Genomic DNA, 24,523 nt, shown 5'->3' on the forward strand with positions numbered 1-24,523 from the left:
GGAGGAGAGGATTGGGATCAACAGGGAAATCAGAGGCGATGAGCTGTCCTCGCCTCCCCTGCCCGATCGGCTGTCAAGCCCTCCGAGCATGAAGAAAGCTGAATCACGGCTGCTCTCAAGCCAGACACACGGGTGACACAGAGGTGAGGACAAGCCACAGGACAGGAGGGCTGGAAATGTCTGGCTGAAGGCATAGAGGTCAATCCCAGGGAACTAAGGGAACCCTGGCCCCAGAGAGAGACTAAGACCCAGGTCCCGTGCCTTTTCCAGGATGTACACGAGAGAAGAGGAGAAGGAGAAAGGAGTCTGAAGACAAGCACAGAGCTAATCTTAACACGGATTATAGCTGTAAAGGACTGGGCACATAAGGAAACTAAAAAATCGTGTTGGTTATGTCAACATACGTTATTCATAGTCATTCATGCCCACTCTCTTACCATTTGTACGCAATGGCCATGTTGTGCTAGAACAATGAGGGACTTCAACAAATGTGGTTCAGAGTAGTTCTAAGTTTTATTCAATTTAGGTGAGCAAATGATACACCCGGATGCCCGCCTTCACAATGTCACCCTCCCATTACACAGTCCTCTATTCTCAACTTTAACAGCTGAACAATATCGTTGCTTTAAAGCTATTAGACAGAAAGAGGTTGGAGGAGGTAGAGTTGAGTCCTTCTGTATTCAGTATTTCTCCTGATAACTTTTATTATCTGAACAATTGTTATACAGTGTGCCTGTTCCCTGTGCTTGGAATTCATGAATTCTTTTTTTCACTCAGGTGTTTCATAATCATGATAAGTAAAAATGAGAAGTTCCCACCTTTTTCCCCCCCAACACATACACACATATATATATAGGTAGATGCCTTCCCAGTGATCTGGATTCAATCCTAACCTTAATAAATTATGTTTCCATGCCAGCTCAGTTTAGCGATCAATCAGTAAATTTTCTAAATTACCATCATACAGAGATTTGAGCCGGCTCGTCGTCAGAAGACCTACAACCAGCGAGGAACCACGGTGTTGGAAGAAGCAGGCAAAGGGTACTGGTTACTTCTGTTGCATTGGTTGCATTGGAGCAGTCTGATTCTCTACCTGGAAGGTTTCCCTTCCGTCTATTTTGGTGAAATAGGGAAGAAGGCTTAGTGCGCAATTGGACTTCTCTGGGTAAAAGGTAGGATCATAAATAAGAAATGTTTTTTTAAAAAAATATATAATCGTAGAGCAATCTAGTGACGGCTGTTTAAAATTTCAATTTTTAATCAGGTAGCATTGAAGAATCTTATGTTCTTGAACAGTATATTATATACAACTCTGAATAACAGGTAGATGAGAGAGTAAATGCAAGGATCCGACCATGGTCATTTTAAAATCTGATTACCTGGTAATACCTAGCGGACAAGTGGTGTCCAGAAAATCACTACTTCAGGGGAAAACACTACAAGCCTTTGGCAGAACCCCAGAGGGTTATATCCCTCATATAGCAGTCCATGTTTGGGACCGTGTAGGGAAAGACTTCCCAAATGTAAAACTAATTGTATACAAGAGCTATACACTGTGTTATCATTTAAATAAAATACGTCTTTAAATATGGAATTCTTGGAAAAACTCACTTCATTGTCCAAAATGCTGGAGACTACTTTGTTTTTTTTAATCAAAGGTGAAAACCTTCATTATAGAACCTTCCAATCAGACGGGGCAAGAGGTTTTCATTTGTAGAGTATATTTCATAAAAACAGCTAGTGGCCAAGTCCCATCAGTGACAGCATCCTAAGGGAAGTGCTGTGACAGACGTACCTAGAAAGAGCATCAGTCCTTGCTGGCTTGCCTGCTCTCCCTGTCCCTGTGAGTCTTTGCAGGGAACAAATGAGTGTGGGCCGAGTCTCTGGGAGGCTAGAAAATCTTGCACTCATTAATGGAGAAGAACCTCCTTCTGTTGCGTCTCCTGGCTTGGTTGACAGCAGTCCGGACAGCGCACTCGAACACCTGCTGAACCCCCCGGTTGCTGAGGGCTGAGCACTCCAGATAGCCCTTTGCTCTCACTTCCTGGGCCAGTTTTTTTCCATCTATGGCATTGATGCAGGAGGCCCTGTGAGGCCCCATCTCCCGCTGGTCTGTCTGGGTGGCCACCACCAGCACAGGGGTGCAGGGCAAGTTGCTCCTGATTTCGGCAATCCACTTGTTCTTGAGGTTCAAGAAAGAGTTATGGTTGGCCACAGAGTAGCACATCAGCACCACGTCGGCCTGCTGGTAGGACAGGGGGCGGATGCTTCGGAAGGCATCATTACCCGCTGTGTCCCAGAGGCCCAGGCTGATCTGGATGCCATCCATGAAGACGTCCACACCTGTGTTCTCATACACTGTAGGTTTGTAGGCCTCAGGGAAGGTCTCTGAAGTGAAGCGCACCAGGAGAGAGGTTTTCCCCACAGCTGAATCTCCCACCAACACACACTTGATGGAGCTCAGCATCTTCCCAGCCTGGAGTCCTAGCTACAAGTTCAGAACCCCAAGGGAAAGGGCCCTCAGTGGGCTGCTGAAGCAAAGGCCATTCAACGCAGCGAATGAAATCCGGAGGGGGTAGGGAGGAGGGTCGTGTTCTCAGGACCTCGGACAGCAATTCTCCCCTTCCATCCGAGGGAGATGTGCGCTCTACATGAAAAACCTCTGAAGGCCAGTCTTCAACTGCAACCAGCTGCAACAGAAAGAAACAGGGGAGGGGAGGATTGAGTCTTTCTTCTTCTTCTTCATTTTTTTTTTTTTTTTTTAGAGAGAGAGAAAGCTCCTGCAAGTGGAGGAGGAGTGCAGAGAAGCAGAGGAAGAGAGAGAATGCCAAGGAGGAACCATGATCAGCCCAGAGCCTGATGCAGGGTCTGATCCCAGGACTCTGAGATCATGACCTTAACCAAAGTCACGAGTCGGTCGCTCAGCTAACTGAGCCACCCAGGAGCCCCTTTCCCTTTTTAAAGACGGGGCGCTTCCTCATTGGCATGCTAATTAAACAAAGGGCTCCCCTCGGTGTAGCCCTCCAACCCACTGTCCAATCACTCTCTCCTTTGGTCAGGAAAGCTGTGCACATACCCCAGCCCAGACACCCACAACTCCACCCAGCCAAGAAGCAGAAGCTGGTTTTTATCTCTAAATCAGCCCAGTGATTAAAAAAAAAAAAAAAACACCAGCAACTGCTCTGATATCAACATGAAAAAGACCTCAGTAGCAACCTGATGTGTGAATGCTCGCTTTCAAACAGCTCTCTGTTGGCTTCTGGTCCACGAGGTGGGGGAGGCGCCGACAGTAGCTTCAGTTTCTAATAGATCCCAGCCACTTTGGGAACTGTGACAAAGAGAAGCATAATGAGTGACCATATAAGCATGTCCCGTAATGTATTGATTAATCAGCCAGTCCTCGGTTTATGTGGGAATTTGCACTAAGGTCAGAGAAAAGAAATCACCGGAACTCTAAAAATTGGCTGTGGTTTTTCTCTTGATGTTTCGCCAAAAACTGGCTACAGATGTAATATAAACGGCACTGTCCTTGGCATTTTCTGCTTCTGAAATCAAGCTCTATAACCGAGACGATGACCTCGGTTTGAGCACTTGCTTAAAAGCAACCCTACTCAGTGTGTGTCCTTAAATAGGGCTGGATAAATGACAGCAGCTGAATTTCCTGAGAGGGTCAAATAAATTCTCATTCCCTGCTGGTGTGAGAGCTCCAGACGATGAGATCAGCCTTGAAGACAGTGTCCCATCTGCCGAAGGACGTCATCACAGGCCAACCCAGCCTCACACATAGGAAAGGTCTTTCAGACCAAAATTCAGAATAAAGGTTATTAGGACAATCTGGGCATATAGCCTCCCTGACTGGTGATATTCCGACTTCTCGCGTGTAAAGCAATGTATAGTCTGCCTCGAAAAACAATTTTTTAATTGTTTTAAATTAGAGGGGCGGTAGGTAGGGGCAGAGGGAGAAGGAGAGAATCCTCAAGCAGACCCCCTGCTGAGCAGGGAGCCTCATGCAGGGCTCGATTCCAAGACCCTGAGATCATGACCTGAGCCGAAACCAAGAGCTGGCCGCTTAATTGACTGAGCCACCCAGGCATCCCGCAAAACATAATTTTTAAAATATTATTTTAAGTTTAAAAATAGTTTAATTTTTTTAATTTTTAAAAATTTTAAATATTTTTAAAAATTTTAAATATTAAAAAAAACTTCTAAAAATGACTCTTCTAAATCCTGCCATTCTCTTCCAAGAAATCTTTATTCTTATCAACTTATAGTTTCTGTTTGTTTAATTTGAAATAATAGGCTTTGCAAATGAGTTAATCAAATACATAATTCACAGGAATTTCACGGATTCATTTTTTAATGACCCATGAGCTGGGTGGCTTTGGCTAAGTTACTTAACCGTGGGGAGCCCTGGTTTCTTCATGCAGTTATTTTAAGTATTCAGCATGTGGAGAGTCTGTCTTAGTACAGAACTTGGCGCATGGGACCAACAGGGAACCATCATGTTAGGTATTTCCACTACTGTTTATTTAAAATGCTAAATTTTAGGGACAGCTGTGTGGCTCAGTTGGTAAGCATCTGCCTTCGGCTCAGGTCCTGGTCCCAAAGTCCCGGGATCAAGCCCTGCATCGGGCTCCATGCTTGGTGGGAAGCCTGCTTCTCCCTCTCCCTCTCCCCTGCTTATGTTCCCTCTCTCGCTGTGTCTCTCTGTCAAATAAATAAATAAAATCTTTTAAAAAATAAATAAATGAAATGCTAAATTTTAAATAAAAAGTTAACTGGTGGCTCAGTCAGTTAAGCATCAGACTCGATTTCAGCTCAGGTCATGATCTCAGGGTCCTGGAATAGAGCCCCGCAGGACTCCGTGCTCAGCAGGGAGTAAGGTTCTCTCTCTTGCTCTCCCTCTGTCCCTCCCCCCAACACTCTTGCACTCATGTGTGCACTCTCTCTCTCTAAAAAAATATAAAATAAAATGCCAAATATTGAATGTTGATGGCACTGGGGCTAGGATGTCAAGTGTTTGACTAGACTCTGTCTTGAGACTCACAATGGGTCACTTTCATGCACCATGGTCCTAGATATCTATCTCTTTGTCACGAGACCTCTGAGCGAGGTCTCTTTGGGGGGTTCTGTCAGGTCTCTGATTTTAGCTCTTTAGATCTACACATGGCTTAAATATACGCGTTTATGACCCCCTCATTATTTGGTCCAGAGCCAAGACATTTTAAGACATTTTTGAGTTTCAGTTTGATGCTAATGGAGCAGGACAGGAACTAGGGGAAAATGTGAATGTGTCAGACTTTTGGTTATTAAATAAAATCTTTCTAATAGATTGACTGAGCAAAAGCCAAATTTCCTGAGTAGGTACCTGCAACAAGAAGAATACCAACTTTAAAGTTGAGTGGATCTGGAACTGAATCCTGGCTCAAAACCAACCCCTATGCGACAACCTTAGCAGAGTTTCTTATCCTCCTTAGGTTTGTTTCCTCCTCTGTAAATCAGTGTAATAACATCAACATCACCGGGTTGCTGAGACAATTAACTATGTTTAGATGTATAAAATCCCTAGCATAGTGCATAATGTAAACATACTATATGTACACAGTCAACACATAGCAAATATAGGTAAGTCCTACTTACATAAGTAAGTAGTCCTTATTATTAATGTCATTGTTAGATAATAGTCACTAAATGCAATGCTAAATGATTAATTGTAAGTGGGGAATTAGAAGTAGCCCTATAGAGTTCTCTCTGCCAAAGACTGCCTTGTAAATCTTACACTCAGCCATGATGACCAGAAAAGGGGGGATTTTTTCTTGTAGCATGAAAACAAAAATATAATGTGAACAAAGAAATTCCTATTTTGAGCCTTGCCACCTACCAAGCTTCCAAAAGTCAATGACATTCATTCCCAGCCAGCTCTAGCACTAAGAGTCACATCAGGTCAGCTCTCAGGGTCTCAGTTTCTCAAACTGAAAAGCAGTTAGATAATATTAACTTTCTCTGTGGTTCTATTAAAACTGAGACCAAAGGAGAAAACTTCATTACCTGCCTCAGTGAATACAAGAAGCTAAACCCTTGTATTGTTCTGTAGCAGCAAAGACAGATGATATACCTTGCCTTGACACACGTAGCCTTCAGCAGATGGCTAAATATGGAGCTGGGAGGTGGGGGAAGGGCCTCCGGTCCAGGTTAGAGCACTACCCTATATAGACACGACAGATATCTCCAGCTGGCGTGTCACATGTACCCACAAAAAAAGCCGTTATGGGTCCCATCATCAGGCTGGAAGCCTGATGGGCTTGCTTTCAGTGGAATTTCTCCTACAATGAGAAATTCTCCCTAAAAGGGACTGTCGGTGAAAAACAGATGCGGTTTTTCCATGGTACTGCACAAATGGCTAACCAGCAGGAGGGCCCCCATTATATGTCTCTCAATGCAGAAAAGAGTTACTGAGAGTGATTTCAAGTGGAATCATGAGGGAGGCCACTAAAATGACCCTGTGAGGGCTTCAGTCACTTTGGAATCAATGCATCTTCAAACTCAGAAGCTCTCAGTTCTCAGTAACTTAAGTTCTGTCTCCCTTTATTCCTTTTTTCACTGTTTTCGTGGAAAGTACACCTTCAATGGGGCCAGATGTGTTACACATAAAGAGAAGATGGGAGCGAGTCTTCATCCCCCCATAGGTAACAGGGTAAGGCAGGAGCCTCCGTCCATTGCAGCAGAAGGACAGAGGTGGGCAAGAGGGAGGGCATAGGGATGAGGCGCCCTCATCCATTTCATCTCCTGGAAAGCCGTGGGCTATCTAATAGGAAGTCTAGGATTCACTCTGGCCTCTGGTCCCATGCCAACTAACAGATCCCCATTCTTCCCTAATGATCTTTCTTTGGACATACTCTGTGCTTCTTTCATTTAAAGTATTTTTTTTTTAAGATTTTATTTATTTATTTGACAGAGAGAAATCACAAGTAGATGGAGAGGCAGGCAGAGAGAGAGAGAGGGAAGCAGGCTCCCTGCTGAGCAGAGAGCCTGATGTGGGACTTGATCCCAGGACCCTGAGATCATGACCTGAGCCGAAGGCAGCAGCTTAACCCACTGAGCCACCCAGGCGCCCTCTGTGCTTCTTTTATTTGCCTGCAAAGACCTTTCCCTTCACTCACTGCACCCCCCAACTCCCACCCCTTCTTGAGAATGTTTTCTAATGACCTGAGCCACGGCTGGATCAATCACCCAACTTGTGTTGTCATAATCTGTTCCCACAGACCCATCCTGTAGCCATCATCACGCCCTGATAGAATAGTTTGCCCTCTTGGGCTTATCTCTCCTTTATAAACCTGGAATAAGAATTGCCTCACCTTCCTTGCAGGAAGTGCATAAGGATCAGGTAGCAATCATACCAACAAAGCAACAATTATGATCATTATTGACTAATTATTATTGCAAGTTCTAGGTTATCTGGCCTTTGATTGAGGTGGCTTATTTCCAAATGCTGATGGAATCCTAAGCTATCTTTCTCAAAAAATATGAACCAAGGATGGCCTCTCGATTACAGAGGATACATCTGAAAGGCATCCTCCTCAAATGGGCTTTGGGCAGAGGACCTGCACTAGCAGCAGCCAATTCATTCATTAATAAATGGATTCTACCACGAATATAACACACTTAGATGATGAAGAAAACATCATGTACTTCAGTGACCTCATCTCCCAACAGAACCCTCCCTCAGTGACCCCCTCCACAGCCTAGCAGTGACACCACAGCGAGACCAGACCTTGCCCTACATGGATGAGCCCATGAAGACTTCCCCATCTGGCAACGGGGTTGGGGACTTCCTTTCCTTTCTTTTCTTTGGCTGGGAGGGGGGCCAGTAAGGCCCAATTCAAAAACTCTTAAGCAACTTAATAGAGAAAAATGTCATTATCTCCAAATGTTATCACTCCAGATTCCAATTCAGGTTCATTCTCTAATAAATATACACGTCTACAGATCTCAACATTTTCTCAGATTTTTAAAAAAAATGTTGATTTTCAATAGTCTACACACTTGCCAGGTTTTAGCTAAATAACTTTCCATTGCTTCAACAATCCATAAGAACCCAGCCATTCTCCATGGTTAGCCAAGTCTTTGAGTTTGTACGCCAGGATTTCTCCATCATTAGCAACTGTGCTATTTTACATATTAAAAATACCTATGCAAATATATATACATATACACATATGTATGTATATATATATATGTAAGTTACTTTTATATGGGATGATGATTTCTTGGGGGATATATTCACAAATGTGGCATTACTGGGTCCATGGTTGTTTTGGGACCTTTATTTACATTTTTCGGCATCTTTCAGGGTCTGTACCAAGTACTTTGTATTATTCATTAGTTGTTTTATTCATTTAAAAAAAACATTTGTTTAGCCCTTACTGTGTGGCGGGCACCATAACGTGTTCTGAGAGCATACTAGAAACACGTAGAGAAATCACTATTTCACAGCGGTAGAGACTGGAGGCTGTGGCGAGTCTTGCCTGCAGCCATACAGCAAGCAAATGGCAGAGGCAAAGTGAGCCCTACCCTGTCTGACTCCAGAGCCCCAGCAGCCCCGCATGTCCCCCTCGGCGTGTAACTCTCGCTGGCACTGGCCCCACATCTCAAATGCAACCACGCTTCCTATGCAGACCCAGTTTCAAGACACTTTAATTGGGGTTACTGCCTAGGCAGTTGCTATCTTTTTTTTTTTTTTAAAGATTTTATTTATTCATTTGACAGAGAGAGATCACAAGTAGGCAGAGAGGCAGACAGAGAGAGAGAAAGGGAAGCAGGCCCCCCGCTGAGCAGAGAGCCCGATGCAGGACTCGATCTCAGGACCCTGAGATTATGACCTGAGCTGAAGGCAGAGGCTTAACCCACTGAGCCACCCAGGCGCCCTTGAGTTTCATCTTAAGAGAGTTCATTTCACTAATTTTCAACCCTGCTTTAGTAATTCCCCTTAACATGTTTCTCATTACTACAAATAATGATTAAACTCCCTCTTCAAAATCAAAGAAGGAAATTCATTCCTTTTTTTTTTTTTAAGATTTTGTTTTTAAGTGTTTACTGCACCTAATGTGGGGCTCGAACATACAACCCTGAGATCAAGAATTGCATGCTCCACCAACGGAAACAACCAGGGACCCCTCAGTTTCTTTTCATTTTTTTTTAATTTCAAATTCAATTTAGTTAACATATACTGTATGATTAGTTTCAAGGGTAGAATTTAGTGGTTCATCAGTTGCATATAACACCCAGTGCTCATCACATCACACATCCTCCATAATACCCATCACCCAATTCCCCCCCAGTTTATTTTATACAAAGATAATTTCTGTTTCAAATGGCTTTTGTTCTGAAACTTTGCTTGCAAGATGCTGGTTTGCAACTTTTATTTTATTTTCTATAAAGATTTTATTTATTTATTTTAAATTTTTTCTTTTTTTTAAAGATTTTATTTATTTATTTGACAGACAGAGATCACAAGGGCAGAGAGGCAGGTAGAGGGAGAGGGGGAAACAGGCTCTCCGCTGAGCAGAGCACCCAATGCAGGGCTCCATCCCAGGATCCTGAGATTATGACCTGAGATGAAGGCAGAGGCTTAACCCACTGAGCCACCCAGCTTGACCCTATTTTACATTTTTTCTTATATTCATTTAGCCAGCATATAGTACATCATTAGTTTTTGATGTAGTGTTCAAGGATTCATTAGTTGCTATAACAACTTTTAATACGTGTCCTCCAGAGTCAAGGTTCTAAACAATATTTACATTCCTAATTATAAACCCTATTTCATCCTGTCATAACGGAGTTAAAATGGAGCACCACCAAGGATTGAGAACTCCCATTATCTCAGTGCCCTGAGCCTCGAAGCCTCTGAGCCAGGAGCCCTGCTCCTCTAACCCATAGGTCAAACAGGAAGCATGGCACCATTCCTCTCCTCTGTTCCAGCCAGCCTGCCCAGACTGGTCCCTTCCATTCCCAGGAGAACAATAATCAGATCATCACGACGGGTCTAGAGTTCCCATCTTGCTACAAGTAAGGAACAAGGCCAGTCAGCCAGCCAGCTGCCCAGAGCGCCATGAAGGAACTCCAGAACCTCATCTCAGAACTAAGGTGGCTGGAAAAATGTAGCTACCACTGTGTTTCCCAGAATAATAGAAGGCATATTCTGAAAAACTGCTTGGAGCTCGGCGTGCGGTCTATGCAAGCCATGCTCAAAGGTCATGTGCTCTCTGAACGTCTTCTTAAGCAACGTAAATTTCATTTACCAAAAGACTATTTTCTCAGTTGGGCACCCATGTTCAGGGCCAAGCTGAATTGTTCCAGGAAAGAGAGAGCAAAGAGGCACGCGTATCTAACCATTCTATGATAGAGCGTTGCTGTAAAACAAAGATTGTCAAACCACGGCTCACCCGCAGGCCACACCCACCATCTGTTTTTGTATGGCCATGAATTAAGCATGGTTTTTACATTTCCTCCTGATTGAAAAAAAAACAAAAACAAAAGTTTATTTCACGACATGGGAAAATTACATGAAATTCAAATTGCCGTGCCCATTAATAACACTTTATTGGAACAAAGCCATGCTCTTTTGTTTAGTATTGGCTATGGCTGCTTTCTTGCTACAACGTGAAGCTTACCATTCACCAGACTAAAATATTTACTATTCTGTCCTTTACAGAAAAAGTTTGACAACCCCTGCTACAAAGAAAGCAGTTCAGAGTAAGAAAAGAGAGGGCAGACTCTGGGCTCGGGCAACCTTGGGCTGGGTGGGCTCCAACATCTGACACTTACTGTGTGGCCTGGGGAAGAGTACCTAACCTCTCTGAGCTTCAGTTCTGTTGTCAATAGAGGCAATATAGCCTAATGGTTAAGAATATGGATTCCGGAATTGTAGTGCCTTCTGACTCTACTAACGACTGGCTGTGTGACCTCATGAAAGGTCTTTAACCCCTCTAAGCCTTTGTTTCTTCAAATTAAATAAACAACAATGATCATGCTTTCCTTGCAAAGGTTATGGTATGGAATTTAATGGGATAGTGAATGTAAAGTACATAAAATGTTGGGGCACAGAGTGACGATTACAGAAGTTATCTCCTTTTATTATTTACCTAGAGAGTGGATGTAAGATCATTATAAACTAGTTATAAGTTTGACAAAGAGCTACTGCTGTGAGGATGTTGATATGAAACCGTCCTCTAAACCGCAGGAAAGGGAGCAATTAATTCTCTGGTGATGAGGAAATTGCTACATTCAAAAGGTAACATTGGGTATGCAGGATGAACAACATTTTGACAAACAAAGGAGGGAGGGAAACATGTGCAAAGGCCCAGCAGCATTAAAGTACAGGTTTGGGGGGGGGGGGGGCGCCTGGGTGGCTCAGTCCTTAAGCGCGTCTGCCTTCCGCTGGGGTCATGATTTCAGGGTCCTGGGATCGAGCCCCACATTGGGCTCCCTGCTCAGCGGGAAGACTGCTTCTCCCTCTCCCACTCCCCCTGCTTGTGTTCCCTCTCTTGCTGTCTCTCTCTCTCTCTCTCTCTGTGTCAAATAAATAAATAAATAAATAAATAAATAAATGAATGAATGAATGAATGAATGAACGAATGAATGTATGTATGTACAGGTTTGGTTTGAGAAGTGCAAAGTGGTCCCGGGAGTCTGCAGCGGGGTTGCTGGGTGGCGAGAGAGAAGACAGCAGAGGGAATTGTGGGAAATGCGCCTGTATGTGTTTTCTTATAATCCAAAATGGCTTCCCGCCTGTCAGCATCGACAGCGTATACTATGAGCACCGCGGCCAGCTCAAAGCCCCCGGCCTTTTTGCACGTAGACTCCTACAAGTCCGTTCTCTTTTTACTCAAATAGCTCCTATTCACTAGACGTTCTGAGCACCTACTACGTGCCGGGCATCGTGCCACAAAACGGAGCAGAGTCCAGGTTCAAGGAGACACAGCCCCCGCCCTCAGGACACTTAAAATCCAAAAGCAACACAAACCATCCATCTCAACCATGTCTGAAGAGGGAACAAGCAAAGCGCTAACGAAGGAAAAAAGTGCAGTGGGCAGGAACCAAGAAAGGTTTTGTAGAGCGCGGGATATTGTCGAGAAGCACAGAGAGGAAAGGGAAAGAGAAACTTGGGGCCCGTGTAACCAGGCTGGCAAGCAGCTCCGCGGGGCTGGCGGGGAGAGTCCAGAGCGGGAGACCAGGCGGGGCTCCAGCAAGTTCATTCCTGTGGTATGTGTGGAGGGGTCACAAGGGGGAAAGCCCAGAGGGGTGCGTCTGGGGGCTCCTGCAGTAATACAGAGGTGGGCACAAGGAGGCCTTTATCTGGAGCGCGCGCGACAGGGCTACAAAGGGGGAGACGGACCCAGCAACATCCCTCAAGTAGAACTAACACCCAGCCCTTCCGTGAGACGATTCTGAGGCCCCAGTGGCCTGGGAGGAAGCCATTGGCAAACAGGAAACGCTGATGGAGACCAGGCCGAGTTTGGTGTTTCAGATTGGGCTGCCTGCTTGATGAGCCGGAAAGGTTTCCAGAGAGCCGTGCAGGGGCTGTGGCCGCAGCACAAGGGATTAGAATGGGAGGGAAGGGAAGAAGTGGCGGCAGAAGGATAGTTCTTATACTTCCACGAACTTTGACGTGAAATCTTTAGTTAGACACATGCTCTGTCTACATTGTTTATAACGGGGAGAGAATTATGTAAGAACTGGTGGTTCTTGGATAAATTCATTAGTTTATTCTTCTGATCAATATCCTTGTAAAGTTACAGTGTACAAGGATGTTAACTGACCAGGGGCAAGTCTCGCCAAGCTGCATGGGGGCAAAAGCAGGTTTCAAAGGGATAGGTACAGAATGATTCCACAGGATTGAAAAAGCCCAGAGCACTACATACCAACAGTAACCTGGATTGTCTACAGCCCTACGATTGTAGGTGATTCTCATTTTTTGCTCCTTGTTTACATGCTCTTTAAAATATTTCTGTGCATGCACTGAGCCATTTTTAAGTGCTTTGTATGTGTTGTCGTTGTGTTAAAATGTATTTAGAGAGAGAGAGCTCAGGGGGCAAAGGGGCAGAGGAAGAGGGAGAGAGAATCTCAGGAAGGCTCCCCACTGAGCACAGAGCCCAACATGGCGCTCCATCTCATGACCCTGAGATCATGACCTGAGTCAAAATCAGATGTTCAACGGACTGAGCTACCCAGGTGTCATTTTGTTTTTTTAAGTTTGCATGGAAAGGAAAGAAAAGGCTGATCTGGGTTCCTTTGGGGCTATAGAGAATTTCTGTGAATTGCCAACAGTGTCCAAAGACAAAACTTTTCTTGATCTAGACAGCTAAAATTGTTTAAAATTCCTAGAAGCGCTCTCTCTAGCTTCTGGTTCCTTTGCGGAGTGAAGACAAGCAAAACTGAGTAATTCGCCCTCCTCCCATAAATGTCTCAAGCTCATCTCTCTTCTTGCTCATGAGAGTTTTTTAAGTCTTTTTTTCTGTTTTTTAGATATTCAAGAGAGTTTGCATATTGGCTGGATGTTAGATGACATTAAGAAACTGTTGTCAATTTTGTTAGGCAATAATCATATTGGGTCATACATATTGTTTTAAGTCCTGACAGGAGAATTGAATATGTTGCCTGGGATTTTAGATTATTCCAGAGAAGACAGCAAAAACAAGAAGTAAGGATAATAACAAAAGAAAAGTGGGAAAATGTTGAGAACTGCTGCTGTCATGTTGAGTGACAGTTCCATGGGGGGTATATTAGTCTGTTCTCTCTGCTTTTTGCAGGTTCAAAATTCTTTTATGATGAAAGTTTTAAAAGGTATGGGTCTTTGGTTTTCTGTAGCATTTTGGGCAAGCTGTGGTTTTTATTCTCATCTTTAGTTATACAGAAAATGCAAAAAGTGATTACTAAAAGATAAGTATAGTTCATGCTATGATGACTTTTTCAAGTATTTGAAAAAATGCTGGTGTATGGAATAAGTGACATAGGGCAGACAGTTCAATGGCTTGGAGCCTACCTCCTTTTGGGTTGGATCTGGGGAAAGAAAAGTCATGGTTCTGGGTTAGGATTCCCATCCAAGTCATAAAAAGAGAAACATGAGCTTCAAGTACAATCTTTACCTGCATCTCAACAGGACATCATCTGTCCTGGGAAAGTAAGGGAAACTTCTAGAAAATACTCCAGTCAAAGGATACTCGAAGGTACTTTGAGATTATCTGAGCACTTTACCAGTATAATTACATTCACTGACTTCCCTTCTCCCTTTTTGCCCTAATTCTGCAGAATTAGCTTTTTGCAAAAGAGCAAAAAAAGTCATAATGAAAATAGAAAGAAAGAAAAAAGAAACTCAAGAGTGAAACTGTATTCAACAAAACCAGATCCCAAATCAAAGCAACTCTGAGAATAAGGGAGACGTTCTGCCCTAGGGGTCTTTTTTGTCTGCAAAGGTGAGGGGGCAATGGGAAGTTTGCTTTAGGATTTTATGTTTTCCCCTCTGACCTAAAGTAGCCCCCTACCTAATGATGTTTACTTACTGTGAAACTGTATCTGCCCAACATCTGCGTAGACCTCCACCAAGCCCAGCTCCCAGTTCTAAAGCACCATCACACCCCAGGGTTTCCCCAGCCCCCCATGCCCATACCACCACCACCAACACTCAACACACATACCCAAGCATGGGTGGTGGACAGCAGTCCCCCCCCCCTTTTTTTTAAGGATTTATTTATTTATTTGAGAGAGAGAGAGTGCCTGCAAATGGGGAGAGGAGCAGACAGAGAGGGGGAAGCTGACTCTCCACTGAGCAAGGAGCCTACACAGGGCAGGGCTCAATCTCACAACCCTGAGATCATGACCTGAGCCAAAATCAAGAGACTCTCAGTGACTGAGCCACCCAGGCACCCCAGCAGTTCCCTTTTTCTTTGCTGATCCAATCAGACTAGAGATGCCCCCCCCACCACGTTGGCTGACTTCTCGTTTTCTCTGGATCGTTTTTTATATATCCTTTTTTTTTTTTCAGATTATGAAAGTAGTATATGCACATTCTACAACATTTCAAAATACCAAATGATCTAAAGGAGAAAGCTAACTGCCACCTTAAACAAAAAGCTGTAAGATATTAGTGTACCTTTTCCTGTTTCTTTTTTTCAGTACATCTTTTTTTTTTCCTGAAACTAATACCATATTTTATATGTAGTTTGATTTCTTGCTTTTTTTAACACCTACATCATTAATATTTCCTGTATCATTAAGATTCTTCAAACATAGTTTTAATAACTACATAATGTTTTATTATGTGAGTGTAACATTATTTATTTAATCAATTGCCTATTATTGGATATTTGAATTGTTTCTGATTTTTACTCTAATAACAGTGGGTGAACATTCTAAAAATAAATTTGTATAAACATACAATTATTTCTTTAGTATAAATAGATCTGAGCGCAATTACTGGAACAAAAGAGATATAAAATTAGACCAACTTCTACTTCATAAGCTGTGTATGAGAGTATTTACTTTATCACACTATCAGCAATCACTGGGTTTAGTATTTGCCAATTTGATTTGTTCTCATTTGCATTTCATTGATGACTGATGAAAATTAACATTCTCTCATCTGTTTCCTAACCAGCTATATTTTTCTTCTGTAAGTCATCTGTTTTATCAACTTCTCTAGCATTATTTCTTCATTTCTTAAAATCTCTTTAAAGATTAAAATGCTAATCCTTTTTGTTTAAATAAATGTGTCATAAACTTTTAAAAATATATTTTTTGCCCATGTATTCTGGGAATTCCCCCAAATTCCAGGTACTCCCCCACCATTGAGCAACCACTAGACAAAATGTAAAATAGCTTGTTCCCTGATGGGTAAAGAAACTTAGCACTTAGATTTGATGCCCTGAAAGGTCATCTAGTTCAACCTACTCATTTCCCGCATGAGGAAGCCAAGGCTCAGAACAGTGGTTTAGCTACTGGGAGCTGACTTGAGGCCCAGAAACTGGACCAGCTGAGTCAGCACTCTTTCCATCTACCCAGGACTTTTTCAAATATCTATGATATCTACATTCTACATCCCATATTTAATTTCCTTAATATTTTAAATGCAAAATGCATAGAGATAACTTATAGATAGATGTTCCGAACTGGTGACTTTTTACTCAACGTTTTGAGCTCCCAGTTTTAATATAAAAATAATTTTCAAACAGATGTTCCCTTTCTCATAACTTCCTTTGAGATAGATCCTGTCTCTTTAGGGGCAATCCTTAAGCTTTTCAACATCCTCTAGAATTAGGATAAACTCTTACCATACAAATTGCTCAGATTATCAAAGAAGCCAAGGTAGTCTGTTCTGGATATATAACCAAGGACACAGAATGAAGTGAGAGGATGTAGTTTCAGGTTCAACAGAAGAAATGGCAAATTTTTTATTGTTTGCAGAGGGGTAAGACTGTGGAGTCAGGGTCTCAGATTCTCATGCCCATCACTGATTAGCAGTATAACCTTAGGCCAATCATATAACCAGGACAACAAAATGTGGGTAATGATGCATAGTTCGTAGGATTTTTAAGGCAATGAAAAAGAATCTATCTCCCATGCTTAATAGGGTGTCTGACCCTTTGTAGAAAAGCATACAAATAAATATTCACTGTGGTACTTACTAAGCCAGATGCTGTTTGATGTGTTTTATGAATATTAGCCCATAAATCATTAAATGATAGTATATGGTCAATACCACTGCTGTCATATTTTACAGCTGGGGAAACTAAGGCACAGAGAAATAAAGGAACTTTCCCAAGATGACAAGCTAGTCAGGAGAGCTGCAGGGGTTTGAACCCAGCAGTCTGGCCTCTGAGCCCATTCATAGTGCTGTGTCGACCTCCCCTCCCACTGTCTCATGTAGGGGAAGCCTATCTAGCTTTGCAACTTTGATGAAACAAAGCAATCTGCTATGATCTGAATATTCTGTCCCCCTGAAATCCATACATTGAAATCTAACCCCCAAAGCGATGGTTTTAGGAAGTAGGGACTTTGAGGGTAATAGGTCATGAGGGTGGGGCCTTCACAATTGAGATTCGTGCCCTTACAAAAGAGACCCCGGAAAGCTCCCTCACCCCTTCCACCATGTAGGACACAATGAGGAGGCACCATCTGTGAGCCAGGAAGCCGGACCTCCCCAGACACCTGCTACCACCAGGATCTTAGACTTTCCAGAACTGAGAGAAATAAAATACGATGGTATATCATTACAGCCAATTAAATAGATGAAGATAAAGGTGGGCGAGGAGGAGGAATTGTTGGAAAGACATTTTTCAGCAGGTAGGTGACTTCTGTCTTAGGACATTCGTGATTTCTAACAACATTTGAAAGTTTTCTCCCTGAAGCAGGCACTCTCGCCCTTGGGACATGTGCCAAAGAGTGACATCTTTGTAGAGGGCAACATGCCAGAATCCAGTGCCTACTTCCTATATGTGACACCTGGCGCTAGGCTCTTGGTAACCGCTCCAGTCTGCCTGACATCATTAGTTTCAGTAATCAGGGGTTAAGAGTTAGGAACCAGCATTTTCTCAACCCATTGTTTAGCTTTAAAACACATAACAATGCAAAGAAAAACATGTTGCAATTTTCAAATTATTCAAATGTCGCAAAAGGTCTCATGTAAGAACTAATACTTGGATTCATTGATCAAAAACATTATACTCTGCTGCACTGCTTGAAACTTCAACACAAAACTCTGAGAGGCCACATCAAATGACACAACTGAAGCAAATCAAGTGCTGTTTCATAGTCTCCATGATCATGGGCGATTGTTCTTTATTTCTAAGCTACTATTTAAACTCAGGAATACAGAGTTCTTACCTTTGGTATGCCCCCCTCCCCAACTAGCTTTCAAAACTGTAAATACATCTACCTTTCCACCTGGCAATTCCAATTCTTTAAATACATTATCCTGCTGTACTTACACCCATAGTCGAGATATATATGCAAGAACTTGCATTGCTGCATTATCCATAACAGCAAGAAAAGAACTGGGAATGACCGCACGGTCCATCAAAAGGCAGTGGTTAAAGTAATTCTGCCATATCCATGCAGCACAATCCAATACAACATTGAAAAGAATTCGGTCAGCCCCTATGTAAGATGGCCCAAGAAGGAGTGTACTTCCTAAGAAGGATGCCCATGATATATTAGCAACTGAAAAAAAATGAGCAGTTGAACAATTTGGTCAAGGGTCCCACTGATGCTGGAGAATAAAGATACAAGCTTGTTCTGGGGCTTCTGAATACCCAGAAGGCTCAGAAGGGCCTTGGTCTGGGCAGAGACAAGGTTCTGTGTCTTATGCACATCCCTCTGTAGATAAAGCTGTCATGGGGGGACCACAGCTATTCCCTCAATGTCTAAAAGAAAGAGGATCAGAGAGGAATAACCTAAGAACACACATTTGTACGGCTTTTCCTAAGGGGTTGAAATCCCCTTTTGGAATACAGATGTCTGTACTTTTATATGGATTATATTGCAGACAAAATACATACTAGTAAGGACAATATCTCCCTCGATGCTCAAGTTCTCATCCAGGACTTATAGACACTGGGAGAAAAAAAGCCTATAATGACCCTGAACCTGTCAGGATACTCCAGAACAAAATTCTTTTCGTTTTTAACTGTTTAATTCATCATGTATGCATATAAAATGTTCTATTGACATTAAGTTCTAAATTCATAGAAGTCTGAAAAAAAACGACAGGCTAGCTGCCTTTAACTGGCTTTAAACTAAGCTATTTTAAAAGAGCCTATTGGGGACAAAGATAATAAAGAAAATGTTAATATAGTTTAGAAGAGGCCTAGAGGTTTTTTTAAAAAACCATTTTTCTTACTTAGTTAATAATGTCTCTGGCCCTCACTTTTTTTTTCCTCTATAGGATAAATGACTTCATGGAGAGGTAAGGGGATAGCCATGCGAAAACAGAAAGCTATGACTCCGCTTCATCATAATAAGGTTCCATAAAGCTGGGACCTTAGAGAATAAAATCCTAAATTAGAGAGAAAAGGAACAACTTTCTGCATACCAATGACCTCGTGCTCGGCCTCAGCCCCCAGAAAAATTAACATTTAAGTGGACAAGTGCTGTAGTAAATGTAAATTCCAAATGCCAAGAGATCACTGAGGACAGAGCGCTTACATCCTCTGGGGTGCTGGCGGTGGAGAGAGTGGAGAGGAGTGACATTTGAAATGGTCTTGAAGGAGGCCAAGAAAATGGGATTGGAAGACTGCAACCACACAGAGGAAGTGGCCAGTGCCCAGGTACACGAGTGGGAAAGGTCTGCGCATTTGAAACAGACAGGGCTGGCTTTTGTGGCCGAAGTACAGCAGGGGAGGAGGGGTGAGGTGGGAAAGGAACACTGGGGCCAATTTACTCCACGTTAGATATAAAATGACCTCCATCCAGCCATCTCTCTCATTACCTTTCTCACTGTCCCCAGGTCCCTGGCCGTTGCGGCAATTTCTCCAGACTACGTAGCATTCCCCCCAAACTGTCTGCGTTTCCTGCTTCGATAACCTTAAGCATCCTGTTCTCGTGTCCTGAAATATGATCTTTCCTGCTCTGACTTTTCCTGGCAAAATTCTGCCTGACCAAGAGGCCAGCTCAAATGCCACGTCCCCATGAGGCCTTTGAGAAACTTCCAGGAAGCATTAGTTTTACCCTTCATTTGAGCTCACATGTCATCTTGAAATGTGTATATATTTATTTTTTTAAAAAATAGCTAATACATACCTATAGTAAGATTCAAGGAGTACAAGAGTGGGTTGCCTGGGTGGCTCTGTCAACTCTTGATTTCAGCTCAGGTCATGATCTCAGTGTCGTGAGATCAAACCCAGCGTCAGGGTCTGCACTGGGCGTGGAGTCTGCTTTTCCCTCTCCTCCTGCTCACACCCTCTCTCAGTCTCTCTCTATCAAATAAATAAATAAATTTCTTTTTAAAATAAAACAAAGAGTATAAGAGTGAAAAATATGTCTTCCTCTTATGCCTGCCGTCCATGGTTCCCGGCCATTTTCCTGGAGGCAACCAATGTATTAAGTTCCTCATGGCATTTTTCCGAAGCTATTACATTACGATAGGTATTCACCTGTGTACATGCATGAGCATGTATTTGTAATTATCCAACACACATTTTAATATGCAAATTATAGCCTGCTGTATTCCCTGCTGCTTTTCTTACCTGATAATATATCATGAAACTTTTTCCTTACCAATAGATTTTTGAGTTGCCTCACTCCAAATTCCTTTAGTAGAGGACTAAGGAGTTCCTTCTCAGTTATGGATAAATCTGAGAATATAAGACTAAATATAAATGGAGACTCGGTGTGGTACCTTAGGCTTTTTCTCACTGTATTGTAGGGAAAGGCAGTTTACAGGGTACAGAGCCCCGGACTATGAGTCAGACTCAAATCCTGGCTCTACCACCAATTGCAGGACCTTGCTCACAGCAGTTGGCTTCTCCAGACTTCAGGTACCTCATCTGTAAAATTAAGCACTGAACTCCAAGGGGCCTCTCCAGTACTGATAATTCATGTTTCTACAAAAACACTGATAACACACATGACTTTGAGAGCAGATGTTAACAGAGAAGAAAGTATGGAGCGTAGCTCAAAGTTCCTGCCATGATAATATTTCCCTCCTCCCAGGATTTCCTTTTTCTCTTTCTTTGCTTGTCCTTCCCCTTCTACCCTCCAAACTTGACTCAGAGGCATGCATGTTGAAAAGGCCTGAGCAAGGGCACATCAGCCAAGCTAAGCATAAAGGGCCCCAGGCCTCTGATTTCAGGACTGTGTTCAGCACTAGCTGTCTTAGATTGCCACAAAATACAAACAAAATTTGGACCTCTTTTCCTCGAAACATGTCCCAGTACAATGGGGAGTTCACTGGCCTAATAATCTGTAACAGAGAGAACTTATAAAATGAGTGCCTAAGAGAGTTTTCTGAGACTGATAGGAGAAAACACCCAGCCCATTTACAGACCTCAGAAGTAGAGCAACTATGTGGCCAAGGGCCCAAAGGTGATTATCAGGGAGGCCCTGGAAGTTCTCTGAGTTATCCTTGGGGCTTTCCTGAACAAAACAAAAACACATCACTCTCCCTCCCAAATGTCCACATCAAGGGCAAAAGTTCTCAAGTCTTTTAAGAACATTCCCCACAACAACCTTAAAACTACAAATTGAGGATCAGATATCCACAGAGGAGCAATTAGTACAGGTCCTGGAGCAGGGAGAGAGATGCTGGAAATCCATCGGCTCTTGGCAAGGTCCTTGGAGCTCTCTTTACATTATCCACAGCTCCTACCTGGACTTCGATGTTCACCTTTGATGCCAACTCTCGTACCTTCACACAGCTGTCATCAGTGTGTTTGAACCACAAGGCATAATCCCGAATCTTTTTCTAGCAGCATGGACTTTCAGAAAACACACTCCCTGTGAATTGACTTGCCCTTTCTGTTCATTTTTGCCCTCATTTGTCTCTACTCTTTAAATATAAGACAATTTGCCACACAGGATAACTTGTCAAAGGGGAAAAGGGGCACATCTTCTTATTGTTGAATTCCTTACTAGTTTTTTTTTTTAAGATTTTATTTATTTGACAGAGAGAGACATAGCAAGAAAGAGAAGACAAGCAGGGAGAGCAGGAGAGGGAGAAGCAGGCTTCCCTCCAAAGAGGGAGCCTGATGTGGGGGTCGATCCCAGGACCCTAGGATCATGACCTGAGCAGAAGACAGATGCTTAACCAACTGTGCCACCCAGGCACCCCTAATTCCTTATTAGTTTAGAAAAATACTTAATAATCTGGAAAACGGCATATGACAACATTGTTACATTAAACAAAAAAGGCAACTTCAAAACACTATTTGCAACATGATCCTGATTTTTCAATAAAAATAGAAAGAGGGTAAGTAACTATATCAAGATGTTAACAATATTGTTATTGGTACAATTATAGATTTTTTCTTTTGTGTGCTTATCCACAGTTTCCAAATTTCCTTTATAAGCATATACTGCCTCTGTAACCAAAAAAGAAAGAAAAGAAAAGTGCAAAAAATAGCTCATGATCGTGTGTAAAAGAAAATATAAATGTGTCCTACCGCTCCTTCCTGGGGAGAAGTAGCATTTGTTAGTATCCCTGGATAGTTAACTTTTAATAAAGTGTGACACAGGAGGCCTGCATCCTGAGTCAGGATCAACCTTGGACAAAAGAAATGACCCTGAAAACTCTTAGACTCCCCTCCCCCCACCCCTACCCTGTCACCTTACTTGTCAGATGAGCAAGTCTCTCTGGGTCTGTAAGTCCTTTTCTTACTGAGTCTAGAACATCACTCAGGTTAAAACAAACAAACCTGCAGTAATCTAGGGATTTGAACTGTGCCTAAACCAGCCTGCTCAACATGCTAGAAAAATTCCTAAAGAAGCTAAGATCGTAAGAAAAGAAGTTTCTTGTGTCATAGAGATGGGTACCGCTATTAGGATTTATGGGAATTTCTTTCCTTTTATCACAGAGTACCAGAATAGTCAAGAACAGGCTTAGCCTAAGGTTCACTTCCTTCTTATGGTCTTGTGACTGGGATCAAAATACAGGAAGTCCATTAGCCAGGGTTCTCTATTGACAATGTATGTATGGTCACTGCCAAAGTACAATTCTCAGACTTGTTATGTTTCCATGGATGATCAGCCGTTTTCTTGCTTTTTTTTTTAAATTTTTATAAACATATAATATATTTTTATCCCCAGGGGTACAGGTCAGTGAATCGCCAGGTTTATACACTTCACAGCACTCACCATAGCACATACCCTCCCCAATGTCCATAACCCCACCCCCTTCTTCCAAACCCCCTCCCCACCCCATCCCCCCCGCAACCCTCAGTTTGTTTTGTGAGATTAAGAGTCACTTATGGTTTGTCTCCCTCCCAATCCCATCTTGTTTCATTTATTCTTCTCCTACCCCCTTAACCCCCCATGTTGCATCTTCACTTCCTCATATCAGGGAGATCATATGATAGTTGTCTTTCTCCAATTGACTTATTTTGCTAAGCATGATACCCTCTTGTTCCATCCACATCGTCGCAAATAGCCATTTTCTTTCTGATCAATATCTCTTCATATAAATTCAGCTTCTTTGGAGATGATTCTCTAGTCACCTTAATGTACTAGGGGATGTTGGTCTTGTCTTAGTGGTGCAAACCCACCTGAAATTACTTTCAAAAGACAATAATTAAGACTCTGAAAAGAGCCATTCTGAACATTACCATTGGCCAACCTTCTTAAATCCACAATCCCAAAGTGAACTGAAATGCCCCAGGTGATAATCCCCTAATCACATGAAAAGTCTATTATCCTATCTTCTCTCTTTAATGATATTCTCCTGACTGAATTCCAGTGTCACTGTTAATACATGCACAGACCTGAGTATTCTAGACTCCCTATTTTGAAGAAGGACTATAGTTCAGAAGCATCAGGTAGGACCCCACAGCACCCTTCTTGATTTGGGAGAATCAAGAAACCCAGTTCTGGGGAATCTTTCCCACAGGAAGATGGCAAAGAAAGTAGCTTCCTAATCTACCAGGAGCGGCTGTCATCCCTACTGGTAAGAATCCCCTGCAAGAAAGTCTTGAACCTCAAGGTTTCCAACCAGCTGGCACAGGAGGCATCCAGCATGTTTCCTTCAGGGAACAGTCTTACCCGAATGTACCCATCTATATGGGGTGACATCAAGGGTGATGAGAATTTTCTTCTTACTGAACATTTCTCCCACCATTGGAGCAGCTCTTTCTCCAGAGGCTCGGTGCTTTGCTTTGCTTTGCTTTGCTTTTTAAGATTAATTTAGAGAGAGAGAGATGCACATAGGGAGAAGGGAAAGGGCAGACAGAAAGAATATCAAGCAGAATTCCCGAGTGATCGGGAAGCCTGATATGGGGCTTGATCCCATAACCCTGAGATCATGACCCGAGCCAAAATCAAGACTTGGACATTTAACCAACTGAGCCACCCAGGCATTCCTAGAGGTTTAGTGCTTTTTTCAAATGTGAGTCTCCTTGAAAGGTAAAGGCCTTGTTACCATTGCCACATTTATATGAATGTGCTTCCTGTCATTATTTCCTCAAAGTCCGTTTTGATCGGATGAGGAGGAAGTTTTACAAAACACAAAATGTATATAAAAAGAGGTGGGACACCGGAAGATATATATTATTGGGCACCAATCCCATTCTCCAGGCCATTCCCAAATAAGTCTGGACCCCTCCTAAAGTCAGATTAGCCCTAGTGGCCTGCCAGTTCTTCGTATCGTCTGTGGATGGATAATTTGAAATGTCACTGATCTGAATTCTCAGTACTATCATTCATGTATTTATTTTTCCAATACATACTACACTCCAGCTATGTGCTGGGTACCATACTAGATGGTACACAGGGGAAAATGTAAGCTGAAGGATTCCAATCCATCCCAAAGTCAAGTGTCCAGCAT

At 42.7% G+C, this 24,523-nt stretch overlaps 1 protein-coding gene and 1 long non-coding RNA gene across 10 annotated transcripts in view; one reads left to right on the forward strand and one right to left on the reverse strand.

Moving 5' to 3' along the window:
* Positions 1-494: 494 nt before the first annotated feature.
* RHOH (ras homolog family member H) overlaps positions 495-24,523 on the reverse strand; it is a 47,323-nt gene continuing 23,294 nt past the window's right edge. For all 3 annotated transcript variants that reach the window (XM_082728856.1, XM_082728854.1, XM_082728855.1), the window contains 2 exons: positions 3,217-3,328; positions 495-2,690 (listed from right to left, as the gene is read on the reverse strand). In XM_082728856.1, coding sequence (XP_082584982.1) covers positions 1,892-2,467 — 576 coding nt within the window. In that variant the 5' untranslated portion in view covers positions 2,468-2,690; positions 3,217-3,328 and the 3' untranslated portion in view covers positions 495-1,891. The remainder of the gene's footprint in view (positions 2,691-3,216; positions 3,329-24,523) is intronic.
* Positions 4,210-20,009, forward strand: LOC309863705. Of its 7 annotated transcripts, none has more exons than XR_014311194.1 (7): positions 4,210-12,261; positions 12,792-12,959; positions 14,308-14,471; positions 15,041-15,131; positions 17,271-17,337; positions 18,938-19,319; positions 19,499-20,009. It is a non-coding gene; the product is annotated as an uncharacterized lncRNA (long non-coding RNA). The 7 variants fall into 7 exon arrangements; XR_014311195.1 differs by having other exon boundaries at positions 12,792-12,955; XR_014311199.1 differs by having other exon boundaries at positions 8,293-12,261; positions 17,149-17,337.

The sequence above is a fragment of the Mustela nivalis genome (assembly GCF_964662115.1).
Source record: "Mustela nivalis genome assembly, chromosome: 4".
NCBI lineage: Eukaryota > Metazoa > Chordata > Mammalia > Carnivora > Mustelidae > Mustela > Mustela nivalis.